Source organism: Ailuropoda melanoleuca, chromosome X (genome assembly GCF_002007445.2).
Source record: "Ailuropoda melanoleuca isolate Jingjing chromosome X, ASM200744v2, whole genome shotgun sequence".
In the NCBI taxonomy this organism is placed as follows: Eukaryota; Metazoa; Chordata; class Mammalia; order Carnivora; family Ursidae; genus Ailuropoda; species Ailuropoda melanoleuca.
Window position 1 is genome coordinate 25,504,160 of NC_048238.1, and position 14,133 is coordinate 25,518,292.

Genomic DNA, 14,133 nt, shown 5'->3' on the forward strand with positions numbered 1-14,133 from the left:
GTTTCTGAACGGATCATTATCAGAGTGGCAGAAAGAATATCAATAACCTCAGTCCCAATCTCCAGAAGGGCCCAGAATTAGGTCTTTTGAAAGATGCAGGATCCTGTACCACTTGGATGAATTTTAGGCACTTGCATAGCTTCCACATTACCACACTCCTATTCCACTCACACTGTGTAAAGCCATTTCATAAGATGGGATTTTCGCCTATGCTTTCCAGACATTCCCATTCACCACTGAGGCTGAACATGTACCCTGTACTTATACCTTTTTTGATTAAGTTCTTTACAGTTGTCTGGCTCTAGCCTGTTTCCCTCCTTGGAGGTTTGGGGGCTGAGAAAATATGCGCCCACTCATCTTGTAGTAACCCTAATACAGTATCACTCCCTGGGAAATTCAGGGGTGACCTATATTTAACACAACCCTTAGAATGTCTCTCAGTGATCAGGCGTCTCAAGCAAGTTGTGAATGTGGTTGAGTCCTGTCAACTCTGAGTTGAAATTTTGGAAAAATAGCTGAAGAGCTAATATTTTGTGTCACTTACTAAAAGAGATGTCCTTGCACTTTAGATATCATCTTTATAGGCACTAAGCAGATATTTTGAAAATCTCCCTGGCCTATGTTCTTGTCTCATCCAAGGACCACTGTACTTTGACTGAAAACATTCAGGAAAACAAGCCGAGAGTCTCCAAGGAACATCATAGGTGACATCCCCAAAATATTCTGTGTTGAAATCTTGAGATTCAGTGTGAAAAAAATGGCAAGAGGACATGCTTTCCATGGTCAAATATGTTAAGAAAACTCATTATGCTTTATTATCCCCCTTGGAGTCTCTCAGTACATACTGGTATATTGAGGGTTCTGGGAAGTCTTGTGGTGAAAACAAAACCAGAAACTGAAACCTATTCAACTTTGTTTAAGACAGCTTACTCTAAAATGATCTAACTTTTTTTAAATAACACCTACTATTACCTCACAGGCCCTGTTTTTGGAAATGCTGTTGTAACCACCACTGCAGCACTGACTGATTTGGGAGGTATATTTGATTCCCTGTAACAAAGTCTTTGTAAGACTGGCAGGTGCAATCTGCTGTTCCCCCTTCATTGCTGTCACTCCCTCCCAGGAGGTCCCTTGCAGGCCCTCACACTTGCTTTTCTCTGAGTGCAATGATTTTGCAGAGTACCTCCCATGTGAACTGAGAATAATATAACTCCAGAAGAGAGGGACCTCAGAACCCTGCCCCACCCCTGCTGTGAGATCTGGGAGGTTCGGGCAGAATTTCAAGTGGAAGCGCTTTACTTTCCCCTCAAGTAGGTTTGCCAAGCATCCTGTATATAAAAGCAAACAAACAAAACAGGTCCTGTATTTCTTTGTCTTGTTTTATTTTCTCCTCAGGAGACTCAAGGAGGCGAGGTTCTTGGTCTGAAGGAGGTGATCCCAGTTTGGCAGAGGGAGGAATTGCATACTCTGCTAGGAGTCAAGGTAAGGAATCAGAATGAGGGGTGAGGAAACTACCCCAGGAGAGAGAGGTCCTGCTGTCAACTCTAGGAGAACCCACACAAGGATGGTCATATGAGATGTCCCCTGACTTGCTCATAAGGGTCTCAGAGAGGTGAAGGCCTTGATGTGAAGGGAGACGGCCTCAGTTAAGTAGAGTGAGTGTGGGAGAAGCTGCCAAGAGTCATGGTGAGGGCCCCGAGTGAGGCCTGGAATGGCAGACTGCCCTTAAAGTTACTTTGGGATGGTGGGGAAACCAGAGAGAAATCACCCGGGGCTGAGATGGAACATGTCCTGTGCTCTTGTCCCGGTGCAGGTGAATGCACTGTGCAAATTAGATGTTTTAATCACATTGTCTCCAGAGAGTTTCTGAGAAATAAAGGTGATTCTCCCTTGAGGTGAGATGTTAAGAAGCCACTAGGTACTCTTTGTACCTGGCTGGGGTGGTCAGAGGCCACTCCATCTAAAGGGCATTCAAGTTAAGTTACCGTGTGTAGTTTGGCAAATTCTAGGCGAATTCCAGGTTTTTCAGTGCAGATTAAATTAATGAAAACAAGGGTGGTTTGGATGGAAAGGCCCTTGTGAGGGCAGGAAGTTGATCCTTGACAGAAATTTTAGGAGCTTTGTGTTGCATCTAACTGGGGAACTGTACCTTATAATCGTATTGAATGATGTATCATGTAATGGGGAAATACTACTTAGTTTTCCTTGCTAATCAGCATTTTGGCTAATTGGATTTTCTTTGTTGTAAAATGCTACATAGTTGCTCACAGCTGCTGGATTAAAAAAAAAATCTCTGCAGGGTGGGTGTTATCATCGTGGTTCAAATTAATCATACTAATAAATGCCATGTTGAATTGTCAACAGGCCAGGTATTATACCAGGCACTTAACACATATTAACTACAGTGCACCATCCTGTAAGACAGAGCTTATCACACCCACTTCACAGATGCAGAGCCTGATGCTCACAGTTTAATAATGTGTCTGAATTCACACAGCTGTTAAGGGACAAGGTTGGGACTAGACGCTAGTCTGGACTGGTTTAGAGCTCACACTGTTACAGTTCCCCTAGCCTGAGGCCCACTTTATGTCTTTTAATTCAATTTCCCCCTTTTTTCTTAAAAATGTATCTCAGGCAAGCAGAAGAAGGATTGTATGCCCCTACTCCTGGGTTGGAATACATTCCTAGAGCAGTATGAATTCCAAAATAAATGAGAGGCGTGAAGAAAGAAACCTGGTGGCAGTATGATCGTCTACACATGACAGATAACCTTGAAAGATGAGGGACTCACAAAGTCATCCTGGACAGGCCTTCCTCATACAGTATAAATCTATCACAATAAAATTTACATGAGACTAAGTCTGGCTGATGAAGAGAAGGAAAATATCAGCACATTTCCCCCCAACAGCCCATCACCTTCCTGGGACTCCTGCCTTGGGCTTTAGCTTCCCCATCTCACATCACTCCTAGGAAACGGGCTGAGGTTTGCAGAGGGGAAACTGCTCAGCTCTTGGCGAGGATGTGGCATTTCCCAGAAAGCCTTTAATCCAAGAGACAGCAGCCAAGATAAAAAGCCTAATGTTAGAGGCCTTGGGTGACAAATATTCCAGAATATAGGGGATCGCACATAGGCTTCTACCTGCTTTCATACTTAGAGCTCAGACTGACCTCAGACAGAGCTGTCAGGCTAAGCATGCCCTCCCTCACTTATTCTTGAGGCCTCTCGAGGAGTTCAGAGTTTCAGCCAAAGAAGGACAATCTCAGGTCAGTAGAAGGAGGAGTCCCAGCCTCTGTGAGACACGAAGGACCCTAAATGAGGAATGATGGAAGGACCCTGCCAGAACAGTGGGGTTCCACAGAGCCTGGCTTGGGTCCTCTACTGTAGGAGAACAGACATACTATTCTGGATGTGGCTCATTCTGAGTTCCAATTCGGTCCCAGGAGGTGTGTACTTTGATTTGATGGGGGCAGCCTCAGGTCAGCAGACAGTGGAGTCCCAAGACTGGTCAGATGTCAGGGTGAGAAATCCGAATAAGAATGAGGGAATCCCTCACCCCAGAGCAGAGGACCCACACAAATCTCCCCCCACCAATGCCGTTGGCCTGGGATGCCCAGGACAGAGTTGTGAGGTGGAAGAACCCCCCTCAGTCTCCCTGGAGTGTCCCACATGTGCAGAGAGAGAAAACCCAGGCCTTAACAGGAGTCATGATAAGAACCCTGACTGATAGGGATCACCCTACCAGCACAGGGAGTCAAACAGAGCCCCATCCTATTCTGAGCCCTGGGAGGCCTCGGAAGAGCTATCACTGATTCCACCTGTGCGATCTCAGGGAGGAAAAGCCCTTGATCTGAAGGGGGCAGCCCCAGTTCTGCCAAGGGTGGAGTCTGGCCTTAATTGACGATGAGGACCCTGAGTGCTGATGAGCCTACAACTCCCTTAAAAAAAAAAAAAAAGGCCTTCCAGGGGGCATCTGGGTAGCGCAATCCTTTAAGCCTAGGACTCTTGATTTTAGCTCAGGTCATGATCTCGGGGTTGTGAGATGTGGCTCTGCCCTGGGAACAGAGCCTGCTTAAGATGCTCTCTCTCCCTCTCCCCCTTCTTACCCACCTCCCTTTCTTATAAAAAAAAAAATGCCTCCCAGAGCCCTGTTTCTGCCTTCAGGCTTGTGCGGCCCAGAAGGAGTAGCTCCGAGCGGCATGGCCAGAAATTCCCCTCTAGGGACTCAGGAGGCTGGGGGCCCCTGGGGGCTGGCAGGCCTGGGCCGGCAGAAGGAGGAGCCGCAAGCGCTGGGATCCCACAGAGCCCCGCCCCTGCTTTCAGCCCTCGGAAACTCCGGTGCCCCCGCCCCCCGGATGCGGGTCACCCGACTTCCGTTCTGGGCGGGACCTCGACCACTGGGTACAGCTTTTGTTCAGAGGCCGCCGGTTTCCCGGGACCGGGAGCGGTCTAAAGTCAAGGTGAGGACCCTGAGTGGGAATTGAAGAGACTACTCCCCGCCACACCGCGCCATAACGAAGTTGGCCCGAACCTGCCCCTTTGGTCTGGCTCTGGGAGGTCCTAGAGGACTGGCGGAACAAATTTGGCCTAGAAAGTCTCACGGGGAAGGCCTTGGTCTACGGGAGTAGGCCCGATTCTGTGGGTGGAGGAGCTAGGCCCGAACTGGATTCATGATGAGGGCCCCGCGTATTATGAGCAAGCCTTTACCCAACAGAGGGGGGCCACACTGGCAACCCCCCCCCCCGCCCGTACTCTGCTCTAGGAGGCTCCAGGAAAGGTAGACAGATGTTGCGAGAGCTGCTTTTCCCTCTAGCAACTAAGGGAATTGAGGGCTCTACCTGACAACTCCCAAACTCAGCAAAGGAGTCCCTGGGCACAGCTGGCAGGCTGAGGTGCCCCCTCATTTTCTCTGGAGGTGATGTCAGGAAGGGGAGGGCCTTGATCTAATGGAGCAAGCTCCCTTCAGCAAAATGGACCCAGCCCCTAACAGGAGTGGAGGTTATGATGCCCAGTGAGGATGGAGGACACCTGCCATAAAGAAGGGGGCCACATAAAGCCCTATCCCTGTTTTCATGCCTGGGAAACTTGGGCATGGTGACATGATGCCATATACTCACTTCTTCCCAGGACATCTCAGGCAGGTGAGGGACCAGGTCAAAGTGGGCAGCCTCAACCCAGCAGAGGGAAGATTTGAGATTATGCCAGGTGTCATAGTGAAAACCTTGAGAACTGTGGACATGCCCTATCAGTGGGGCCCCAAAGAGTCCTGCCTATTATCAGCCCTGGGAGACCTCACAGAGAGATGTCAGGCAAAAGTGTTCATCAGTTCCCACTCCACATTAGCAGGACAGTGAAGGTCTTGGTCTGAGGGGAGCAGTTCTAGGTCAGCAGAGGAAGAAATCTTATACCCTATTGTGAGTCAGATTTAGACCTTGAGTTGGAATCCTGTGAGGGACAACCTACCATAGGATATCAACCTGCCTGCAATAGCTTTTACTCTTGAGGGGACCATGTTTGGTCAGATAAGGTTGTCTTCATATTTTCCTATTGGGACTCAGGGAGGTTCACTCTTACTATGAGGACATGGGCATCAGTTCAAGAAAAAGTGGAGCTTCTCTACCAGAAGCTGAATTGAGGAACCTGAGTGAGGAATCAGGGGGTCATCCAATCCTGAATAGAGGAGACATCAAACATCCATCTTAACCCTTTGATTTCAGCCCAAGAAATAACAGGGAAGGGCTGTCAGGTTGAGCATCTCCCTCACTTCTTTATATCAGGTCTAAAGGCAGTGATATTCTTAGTCTGAAGGTGCAGCCACCAGTCAATAAACGGAAGTTGTGCCGAGCCTTTCAAGAAGCCAAGATGAGGACGTTAAAGGAAGGCTGGGGATCCCAGTGAACTTGGAACAGAGAGGACCTTACTGAGCTCTCAGCACAGGGTATTCCCTAGCAGGGAGGTAGAGCGAGGCACCCTTTCAGTTCCTTCTCCTGGGTCCCAGGGAGCTTTGGGGTGTCACTTTCAAAGTAACAGAGGGGAAGGTGCCCCAGCTTTGCCAAGAATTGACATGATAATACTAAAGATAAACCAAGAGGCCCCAACATGACAGAACACAGGGGGCCTCATGGCAAACACATGCTCTCACCTGAGTAAACCCAAGGCAGGGCTAGCAGCATGCAAATAAGACACACTCTAAGGGTTCCGTGGTTCCTCTCTGGGATTCTTAGGGGACAGGCTGACCAAGGGAACAGGAGCCATTGTGAGGTCCTAGAACAGTACCCTCAAGGACCCTGCAGAGGTGGCCTTTGATAAAGCCAAAGTGGAATCCACCTGTTGAAGGTGATAAAACCATCTTACTCTCCCTCCTGCAGGGGCCCAAGTCGCCTTTTCACTGGCTCACACCCTTACCTGCCATCCCTGATCACAGCCATTATGCCTCGCGGTCATAAGAGTAAGCTCCGTGCTCGTGAGAAACGCCGCCATAACAGAGGCGAGACCCAAGGTCTTACGAGTGCTCAGGCCACCACGGCAGAGGAGGAAGAGACCACTCCTGCTTCCTCTCCTGTTTTGGGGGATGCTCCCTCAAGCTCCCCTGTTCCTGGCACTTCCCAGGAGCCTCAGGAAGCCTTGGCCACCACCAGTGCCGCCGCAGCTGTTTCGCGCCCGAGATCTAATGTAGGTGCCAAGGGCCAAGTTGAGAAAAGTAAAAATTCCTCTCGGGCCTCAACTTCCCCTGAGAGTGCTCGCAAAGATCTTCTAACCAGGAAGGTGGGGATGTTGGTGCAGTTCCTGCTGTATAAGTATAAATTGAGGGCACCCATAAGGAGGGCAGACATGCTGAAGCTCGTCAACAAAAGGTACAGGGAGGACTTCCCTGAGATCCTCAGGAGAGCCTCTGAGCACATGGAGCTGGTCTATGGCCTAGAATTGAAGGAAGTCAAGCCAGGCAGTTGCTCCTATATCCTCATCAGCAGCCTGGACCTCAGCAGTGATGGCAGTGTGAGCAGTGGCCACGACTTGCCTAAGAATGGGCTTCTCATGCCTCTGCTGGGTGTGATCTTCTTGCGTGGCAACTGCGCCTCTGAGGAGGATATCTGGAAATTCCTGAATATCTTGGGCATCTATGATGGAAGGAGGCATTTAGTCTTCGGGGAGCCCAGGAAGCTCATCACCCACGATTTTGTGCAGGAAAAGTACCTGGAGTACCGCCAGGTGGCCAACAGTGATCCTCCACGCTACGAGTTCCTGTGGGGCCCGAGAGCCCGTGCTGAGATCAGCAAGATGCGAGTCCTGGAGTTTTTGGCCAAGATTCATGATACCGTCCCCAGTGCCTTCCCGTGCCATTATGAAGAGGCTCTGCGAGATGAGGAAGAGCGAGCCCGAGCCCGAGCCGCAGCTGGGGCTGCCTCTACTACCAAGGCCGGTGCGCGTTCCCGGGCCAAGTCCAGCCGCTCCGCTCCTCCTCCCTAGAGAGGGCAGAGGCAGATTCTTTGCTTTGTAGTTGGAAAGGCCTGTTAACTAGTGTTCCTGATATGCACAAATAATTTGGGTTTTTTTCTTACATTTTTCAAGCAGTGTTTCTTTCAACAGAAAGTTTATTTAGATTTAGAGTATAAGTTTATGAATAACATGGATCACACATTTATTTATTGCTGTTTATCAGGTTTAGGAGTAAGAGTTTTTTTTGTTTTTTTGAAATACAGATTGGAAATTCTTAAGTCACTTTTGTGATCCAGAACAAGCTAACATGGCTTTAGGATAGGCATATCCTTGGAAATGTGATAGAGTTCCACACTAAAATAGTTGGGATCCACCAAAATAGATGGATAGATGGATAAATAGATAGAGTAAAAATTATTTAATTCTTGGTGTGTCTTTTTGTAAATTTAAAAGACGTATACCTCAATTTGTTTATGTTTGTCAAGAATGTTTGAGAATATAAATCATAGTGAATCAAACCTCTTTATTCATGTCTCTTATTTTCCACACACTGAGCATCTGTTCCTGGGAAGTCTTCATGCTTTAACTGAGGATGTTTAGTCAGAGAAGACCCAGCCACTACCCATGCAGTTATAGATTCTAGGAGCAGCTGTCCTTATGGAAGACCGAGTACTTCATAAAGAACGAGTGAAAAGCATGGTAAAGAGGGGGCGGAGAGAACATATTACTTAGTTTTCATTCCTAAGCAGAATTTTGGCTGATTGGGAGGTTTTTCTTGGCCAGAGCACTGCATATTCTCTGACATGTCTTAGTTGTAAAAAACAAAACAAAACTCAGCTGCATAGAGGTAATGTCTGAGGTCAAGATAATCATAGTAATAACTGCCATTCCCTGATGTCGCAGTACAAGATAGACCCAGCAACAGATGCTTTCTGTACATTACATACACTCCACCGGTCCTACAAGATAGGGCTTATCAAACTTACTTCATAGAGAAGAGCCTGAGGCTCATAGAGTTAGAGTTCGGCAATGTGCCAAAATTCGCAGGCCTAGTAAGTGACAAGGCTGGGACTCGACTCCTGGTCTAAGTTATTATAGAGCCCACACTGTTTTACTCCTCCCACCCTGAGACACACCTTGTGTTTCCTATTTCAGTTTTTTCTCAGTACTGCAAAATTTGTTTTAGGTGTTAAAAAAGAATGGCTTTGTGTCCAAACTGCTGGATTGGAATATCCAGCCAGAGCAAAAAGAATACCAAAATAATCGAGAGGTGTAAATAAAGAAATGACAGGATTAGGTGACAGTAGGACCATCTACAGCTGCAATGTTAAAGAACCTCAAAAGATCAGGGGCTCTCAAAATCAGCCCAATCTGTTACCTGTAGAAAGTAAATCGTGCAGAATAGAAGTTATGTGAGACTCTTCACCTGGCTGATGAACAGAAGGGATCGATCAGTGTATTTTGTCCCGAGACAGCCCACCGCATGGCCCGGGGTTCCTGCCTTCTGCTACGGCTTCCCCGTTTCACCTCACTCCCAGGACAGAGATGCATTCTCTGCAAGGTTTGCAAAGCAGAATCTGCTCCAGAGTTGCAGAGCTGTGGAATTTCCCAGGAAGCCTTTTGTCGTAGAGATAGAAACCAAGACGAGGGCCCCATGGAGGAGGATTGGGGAGACCCACACCGCAGACTATAGGGGATGCCAGGGACTTCAGTCCCACCTGTTCTTAAGCACAGACAGTCTCAGACACCGTTGTCAGGCTGAGCATACCCTCACTTATTCTTAAGGCTTCTCACTGGCATAAGAGCCTTCACCTATGGGCAGAGTTCTCAGGTCACTAGAGAAAGGAGTGAGTTATCAGTCTCTCAGAAATCATGAAGATAGACCTGAATGAGGACGATGAAAGGACCCAGCCAGAACAGTAGGATCCCATAAAAATCCTGTCCCAGTTGTCAGCTCTGTGAGTTCAGAAGAGTCTTGGCTGCTTGTGACCAACACTGACTTTGAACTCAGGTCCTGGGAAGGTGTGGGCTTTGTCCAAAGGCTGTATCTTCAGATCAGCAGAGAGGGTAGAGTCCCAGGAAGGGTACAGGGTTCAAATGAAGACACCGTGTGTGGATATGGGAATCACCCAACCCACAGCTGACAGGGCTACACCTAACGCCTTCCCTACTATTAGCCTGGGAGGCACAGGCAAGAGTTGGCAGGCTCAAGTGCCCCCTGACTTCTGCCTGGAGGCTCTCATGGAAATGAAGGCCTTGGTTTACATGCTGGCTGTTTAGAAGTGGAATCCCAGCCATGACAATGTCAAGGTAAGAGTCCTGTATGAGGGGGCACTTGGGTGGCTCAGTCAGTTAAGCATCTGACTCTTGGTTTTGGCTCAGGTCATGATCTCATGGGTCGTGGGACTGAGCCCTGTGTCAGGCTTCAATGCTCAGCAGGGAGTCAGCTTGAAGATTCTTTCCCTCTGCCCCTCTTCCCACTCACACACACACACCCTAAGTAAATAAATATTTTAAAGAAAGAATCCTGTATGAGGAATGAGGCAACCAACTACTCCATACCAGATATATTATGATATGCCAGAGCAATAATAGTACTAAAATAAATGTGAGCTACGAATAAAGAGAAAAAAGAGAGAATATTTGCAGGCTATAGGATTGTCTACATATGTGATTTCAGATAACCTTAAAAGATCAGGGACTCAAAAAAATTATCTTACTCAGCCACTTCCTTATAAAAAGTAAATGTATTAGAACAGAGGTTACATGAGACCTAAAGCCTGTCCGGGAAAGAGAAGGAATAGACCAACATATTTTATTTCTCTCACAGCCCACTTACCTGGGCTCCCTGATTTGTGCTGTTGTGGATTTCCCATCTCATATCACTCCTACGACAAGGACCCCTTCTCTGCAAGCTTCAGAGTAGGGAAACCACTCAAGAATTTTCAGGTATGTGGCATTTCCCAAGAAGCCTTTAACGGAAGTGACAAGAGCCTTTAGGAGGATACCCATGAACCAGAACTGGGGAAAGGAAAAAGCAACATCCCAGAATATTGGGTGTTACGGAGAGAGTAGCCCCTGCCTTCTCTCAAAGCTAAAAGGTTCCAGGCAGAGCTGTCAGGCTGAGAATCTCCTCACTTTTTCATCACAGTTGTCAGGGTCTTGAGAGCTTTGGTCTAAGGAAGGCAATCTCAGGTCAGAAGAGGGAGTTGTCAGATATAAATGTGAGTTCCCTTAAAAAGAGTGAAGGAAGCACCCACTCAGAATGCTGGTGGTCTAGAGAGTCCAGTTCCCGCTGTCAGCCCTTGGAGGGCCTGAATTCCATCACGTGATGAAGTATAAAGAGGCTTTGAGACCCGAGCCAGAGTCACAGCCAGTCCTGGCATTGCCGCCATGGCCAGGGTATGTGCCAGGGCCGAGACCAGTAGCAACTCCCACATCTAGTGAAGTCAGGGGTGGGGGATTTTTCATCTTGTAAAAAGAGTGGTCAGCATTCTAAGTAGTTAAGCACCTAGGTGGGGCTGAAAGGAACACATTGTATGTCTTTTTGTTCTTGCTTTACTTGAGTTAAGTAGGAGATTTATCGGTTTTTATTTTGGGGTTTCTTTTTGGTACTTTAAAAAATACTGTTCCTTGAAATCGAAGGTTTATATGACTTCAGTATCTGTGTTTATGAATAATGTGTATCACAGATGTATTGCTATTGATCAGTATAAGTATAAATGTTCTGGCATCTTGTACAACAAATTAAAAATCCTTGCATCTCTTTCTTTCTCTCTTTCTGTTTTGAGAAAGAGAGAGTGCCCATGAGCTGGGGTTGGGGGGTAGGGCGAAAGGGAGAGAGAATCCTTAAGCAGGCTCCACACCAAGTGCAGGGCCCAAGGCAGGGCTCAATCTCAGGACTCTGAGATCTGGACCTGAGCTGAAATCAAAGGTCAGATGCTTAACTGACTGAGCCACCCAGGTGCCCCACCTTGCATCCCTTTTTGTGGTCTAGAGCAAAATAAAATGTCATATGAATAAGGATTTTCTTGCAAATGTGAATGAACCCTGTAGTAGAATTGTTGGTATGAAGAAATAAAGAAAAGGTTTTGGTATCAGCGAGATGGTCGAATAAGAATTTCCATCCCTTATTTGCCCACAGAACCACAGAGTTAACTGTGAGTAACAAATACGTTTATGAAAGGTCCAGAATCCAGTTAAGAAAATGTGATACTACATGTGAGCATAAAACTGAGATCAACTATACTTGAAATGGGTAGGAACAGTAATTAGACATCACTGGCATCAGCCCTTCCCGCAAGTTGGCACAGCTGATCCCCGAGAGAGAATGTGACTTCTCTCTATGTGGGGGAAGAGATTGAGGTGATGCCATGTACCCAAAATACTGTTAGAACTAACAGTGTATTCAGTTGCAGGATACAAAATCAAAACACAGAAATCAGTTGTGTCTCTATATATTAACAACAAACTATTTGAAAAAGAAATTAAGGGGCGCCTGGGTGGCTCAGTCATTAAGCATCTGCCTTTGGCTCAGGGCGTGATCTCAGAGTCCTGGGATTGAGCCCCGCATTGGGCTCCCTGCTCCACTGGGAGCCTGCTTATTCCTCTCCCACTCCTCCTGCTTGTGTTCCCTCTCTCGCTGGCTGTCTCTCTGTCAAATAAATAAATAAAATCTTTAAAAAAATTAAGAAAATCCATTTAAAATAGTGTCAAAAAATAAAATAGGAATAAATTTAACCAAGGAGGTAAAAGATCTATACACTGAAAACAATAAGACATTGATGGAAGAAATTGAAAAATACATAAATAAAATGAAAGATATCCCGTGTTCATTGATGGAAAGAATATTTTTTTAAAAAATTCATGCTACTCAGAGTGATCTACAGATTAAGTGCAATAGCTATCATAATTCCGATGGAATTTTTCACAGAAGTAGAAAAAAAAACCCTGAATTTCATATGAGATCATAAGAGGCCCTGAATACCAAAGTAACATTGAGAAAAAGGAACAAAGATGGAGGCCTCATACTTCTTGAGTTTGAACTCTATTACAAAACTATATTAATGAAAACAGTGTTGGGGTGCTGGGTGGCTCAGTCAGTTAAGCATCTGACTCTTGATTGTGGCTCAGGTCATGATCTCAGAATCGTGAGATCAAGCCCCTCATTGGGCTCCACCCTGGGCATGGAGCCTGCTTAAGATGCTTTCTCTACCTCTTCCTCTGTCTGTACCCCACCCCCTGCTCACACACACACACACACACACACACACACACTCTCTCTCTCTCTCTCTCTCTCTCTCTCTCTAAACAAAACAAAAACAAAAACAAAACAGTGTTATGCTAGTATAAAGTCAGACACATAGACCAATGGAACAGAATAAAGCCCAGAAATAAACCCATGCATAAATGGTCAAGTAATCAATAACAAGGCCACCAAGAATACACAATGGTTGAAAGAATAGTCTCTTCAATTAAATGCTATTGGGAAACTGAATATCTGCATGCAAAAGAATTCAATTGAAAGCTACTTATGTCATGCTCAAAGATTAATGAAAAATGGATTAAAGACTTAAAAATGAGACTCGAAACCATAAAATTCCTAAGAAAAAAAACAGGGAAAAATCTCTTTGACATTGGTCTTGGCAGAGGTTTTTTGAATATGACAACAGAAACACAGGCAAGAAAAACAAAAACAAACAAGTGGGACTACATCAAACCAAAAGGCATCTGTACAGCTGTGGAAACAATCAACAAAAAGGCAATCTGTGGAGTGAGAGGAAATATTAGCCAACCATATATCTAAGGGACTAATATTGAAATTATGTAAGGAACTACTATAACTCAATAGCAAACAAACTATTAAAAAAGATATCAGCTCAAATGATATCACCTCAAACAGGTAGGATGGCTATTATCAAAAAGACAAATAACAAGTGTTGGTGAGAATGTGGAGAAAAGGGAACCTTATGCACCATTGGTGGGAATGTAAATTGGTACAGCCATTATGAAGAAACAGTTTGGATGTTCCTTAGAAAATTAAAATTAGGGGCGCCTGGGTGGCAGAGCGGTTAAGCGTCTGCCTTCGGCTCAGGGCGTGATCCCGGCGTTCTGGGATCGAGCCCCACGTCAGGCTCTTCCGCTATGAGCCTGCTTCTTCCTCTCCCACTCCCCCTGCTTGTGTTCCCTCTCTCGCTAGCTGTCTCTATCTCTGTCAAATAAATAAAATAAAATCTTTAAAAAAAAAATTAAAATTAGTCGGGGCGCCTGGGTAGTGCAGTTGTTAAGCGTCTGCCTTCTGCTCAGGGCGTGATCCTGGTGTTCTGGGTTTGAGTCCCACATCGGGCTCCTCTGCTGGGAGCCTGCTTCTTCCTCTCCCACTCCCCTGCTGTGTTCCCTCTCTCGCTGGCTGTCTCTCTGTCATATAAATAAATAAAATAAAATCTTAAAAAAAAGAAAAAAAAGAAAATTAAAATTAGACCTACCACGTGATTCAGCGATCCCACTTCTGAGTATATACCCAAAGGAAATAAAATCAGTATCTTAAAGAGTTATCAGCACTCCTGTGTTCATTACACCATTACTCACAATAGCCAAGATATGGAAACAACCCAAATCTCCATCAGTAGATAAATGGATAAATAAAATGTGGTATATACATACAGTGGAATATTATTTGGCTTTAAAAATAAAGGAAG

General features: G+C 46.0%; 1 protein-coding gene across 1 annotated transcript; it reads left to right on the forward strand.

Moving 5' to 3' along the window:
* The first annotated feature begins 6,417 nt into the window (after positions 1–6,417).
* LOC100481409 (melanoma-associated antigen B4) lies at positions 6,418–7,465 on the forward strand. The gene has a single exon (XM_019797283.2). It carries the CDS (start codon positions 6,428–6,430, stop codon positions 7,463–7,465), a length of 1,038 nt encoding a protein of 345 aa, XP_019652842.2. The 5' UTR covers positions 6,418–6,427.
* The last annotated feature ends 6,668 nt before the right edge of the window (positions 7,466–14,133 follow it).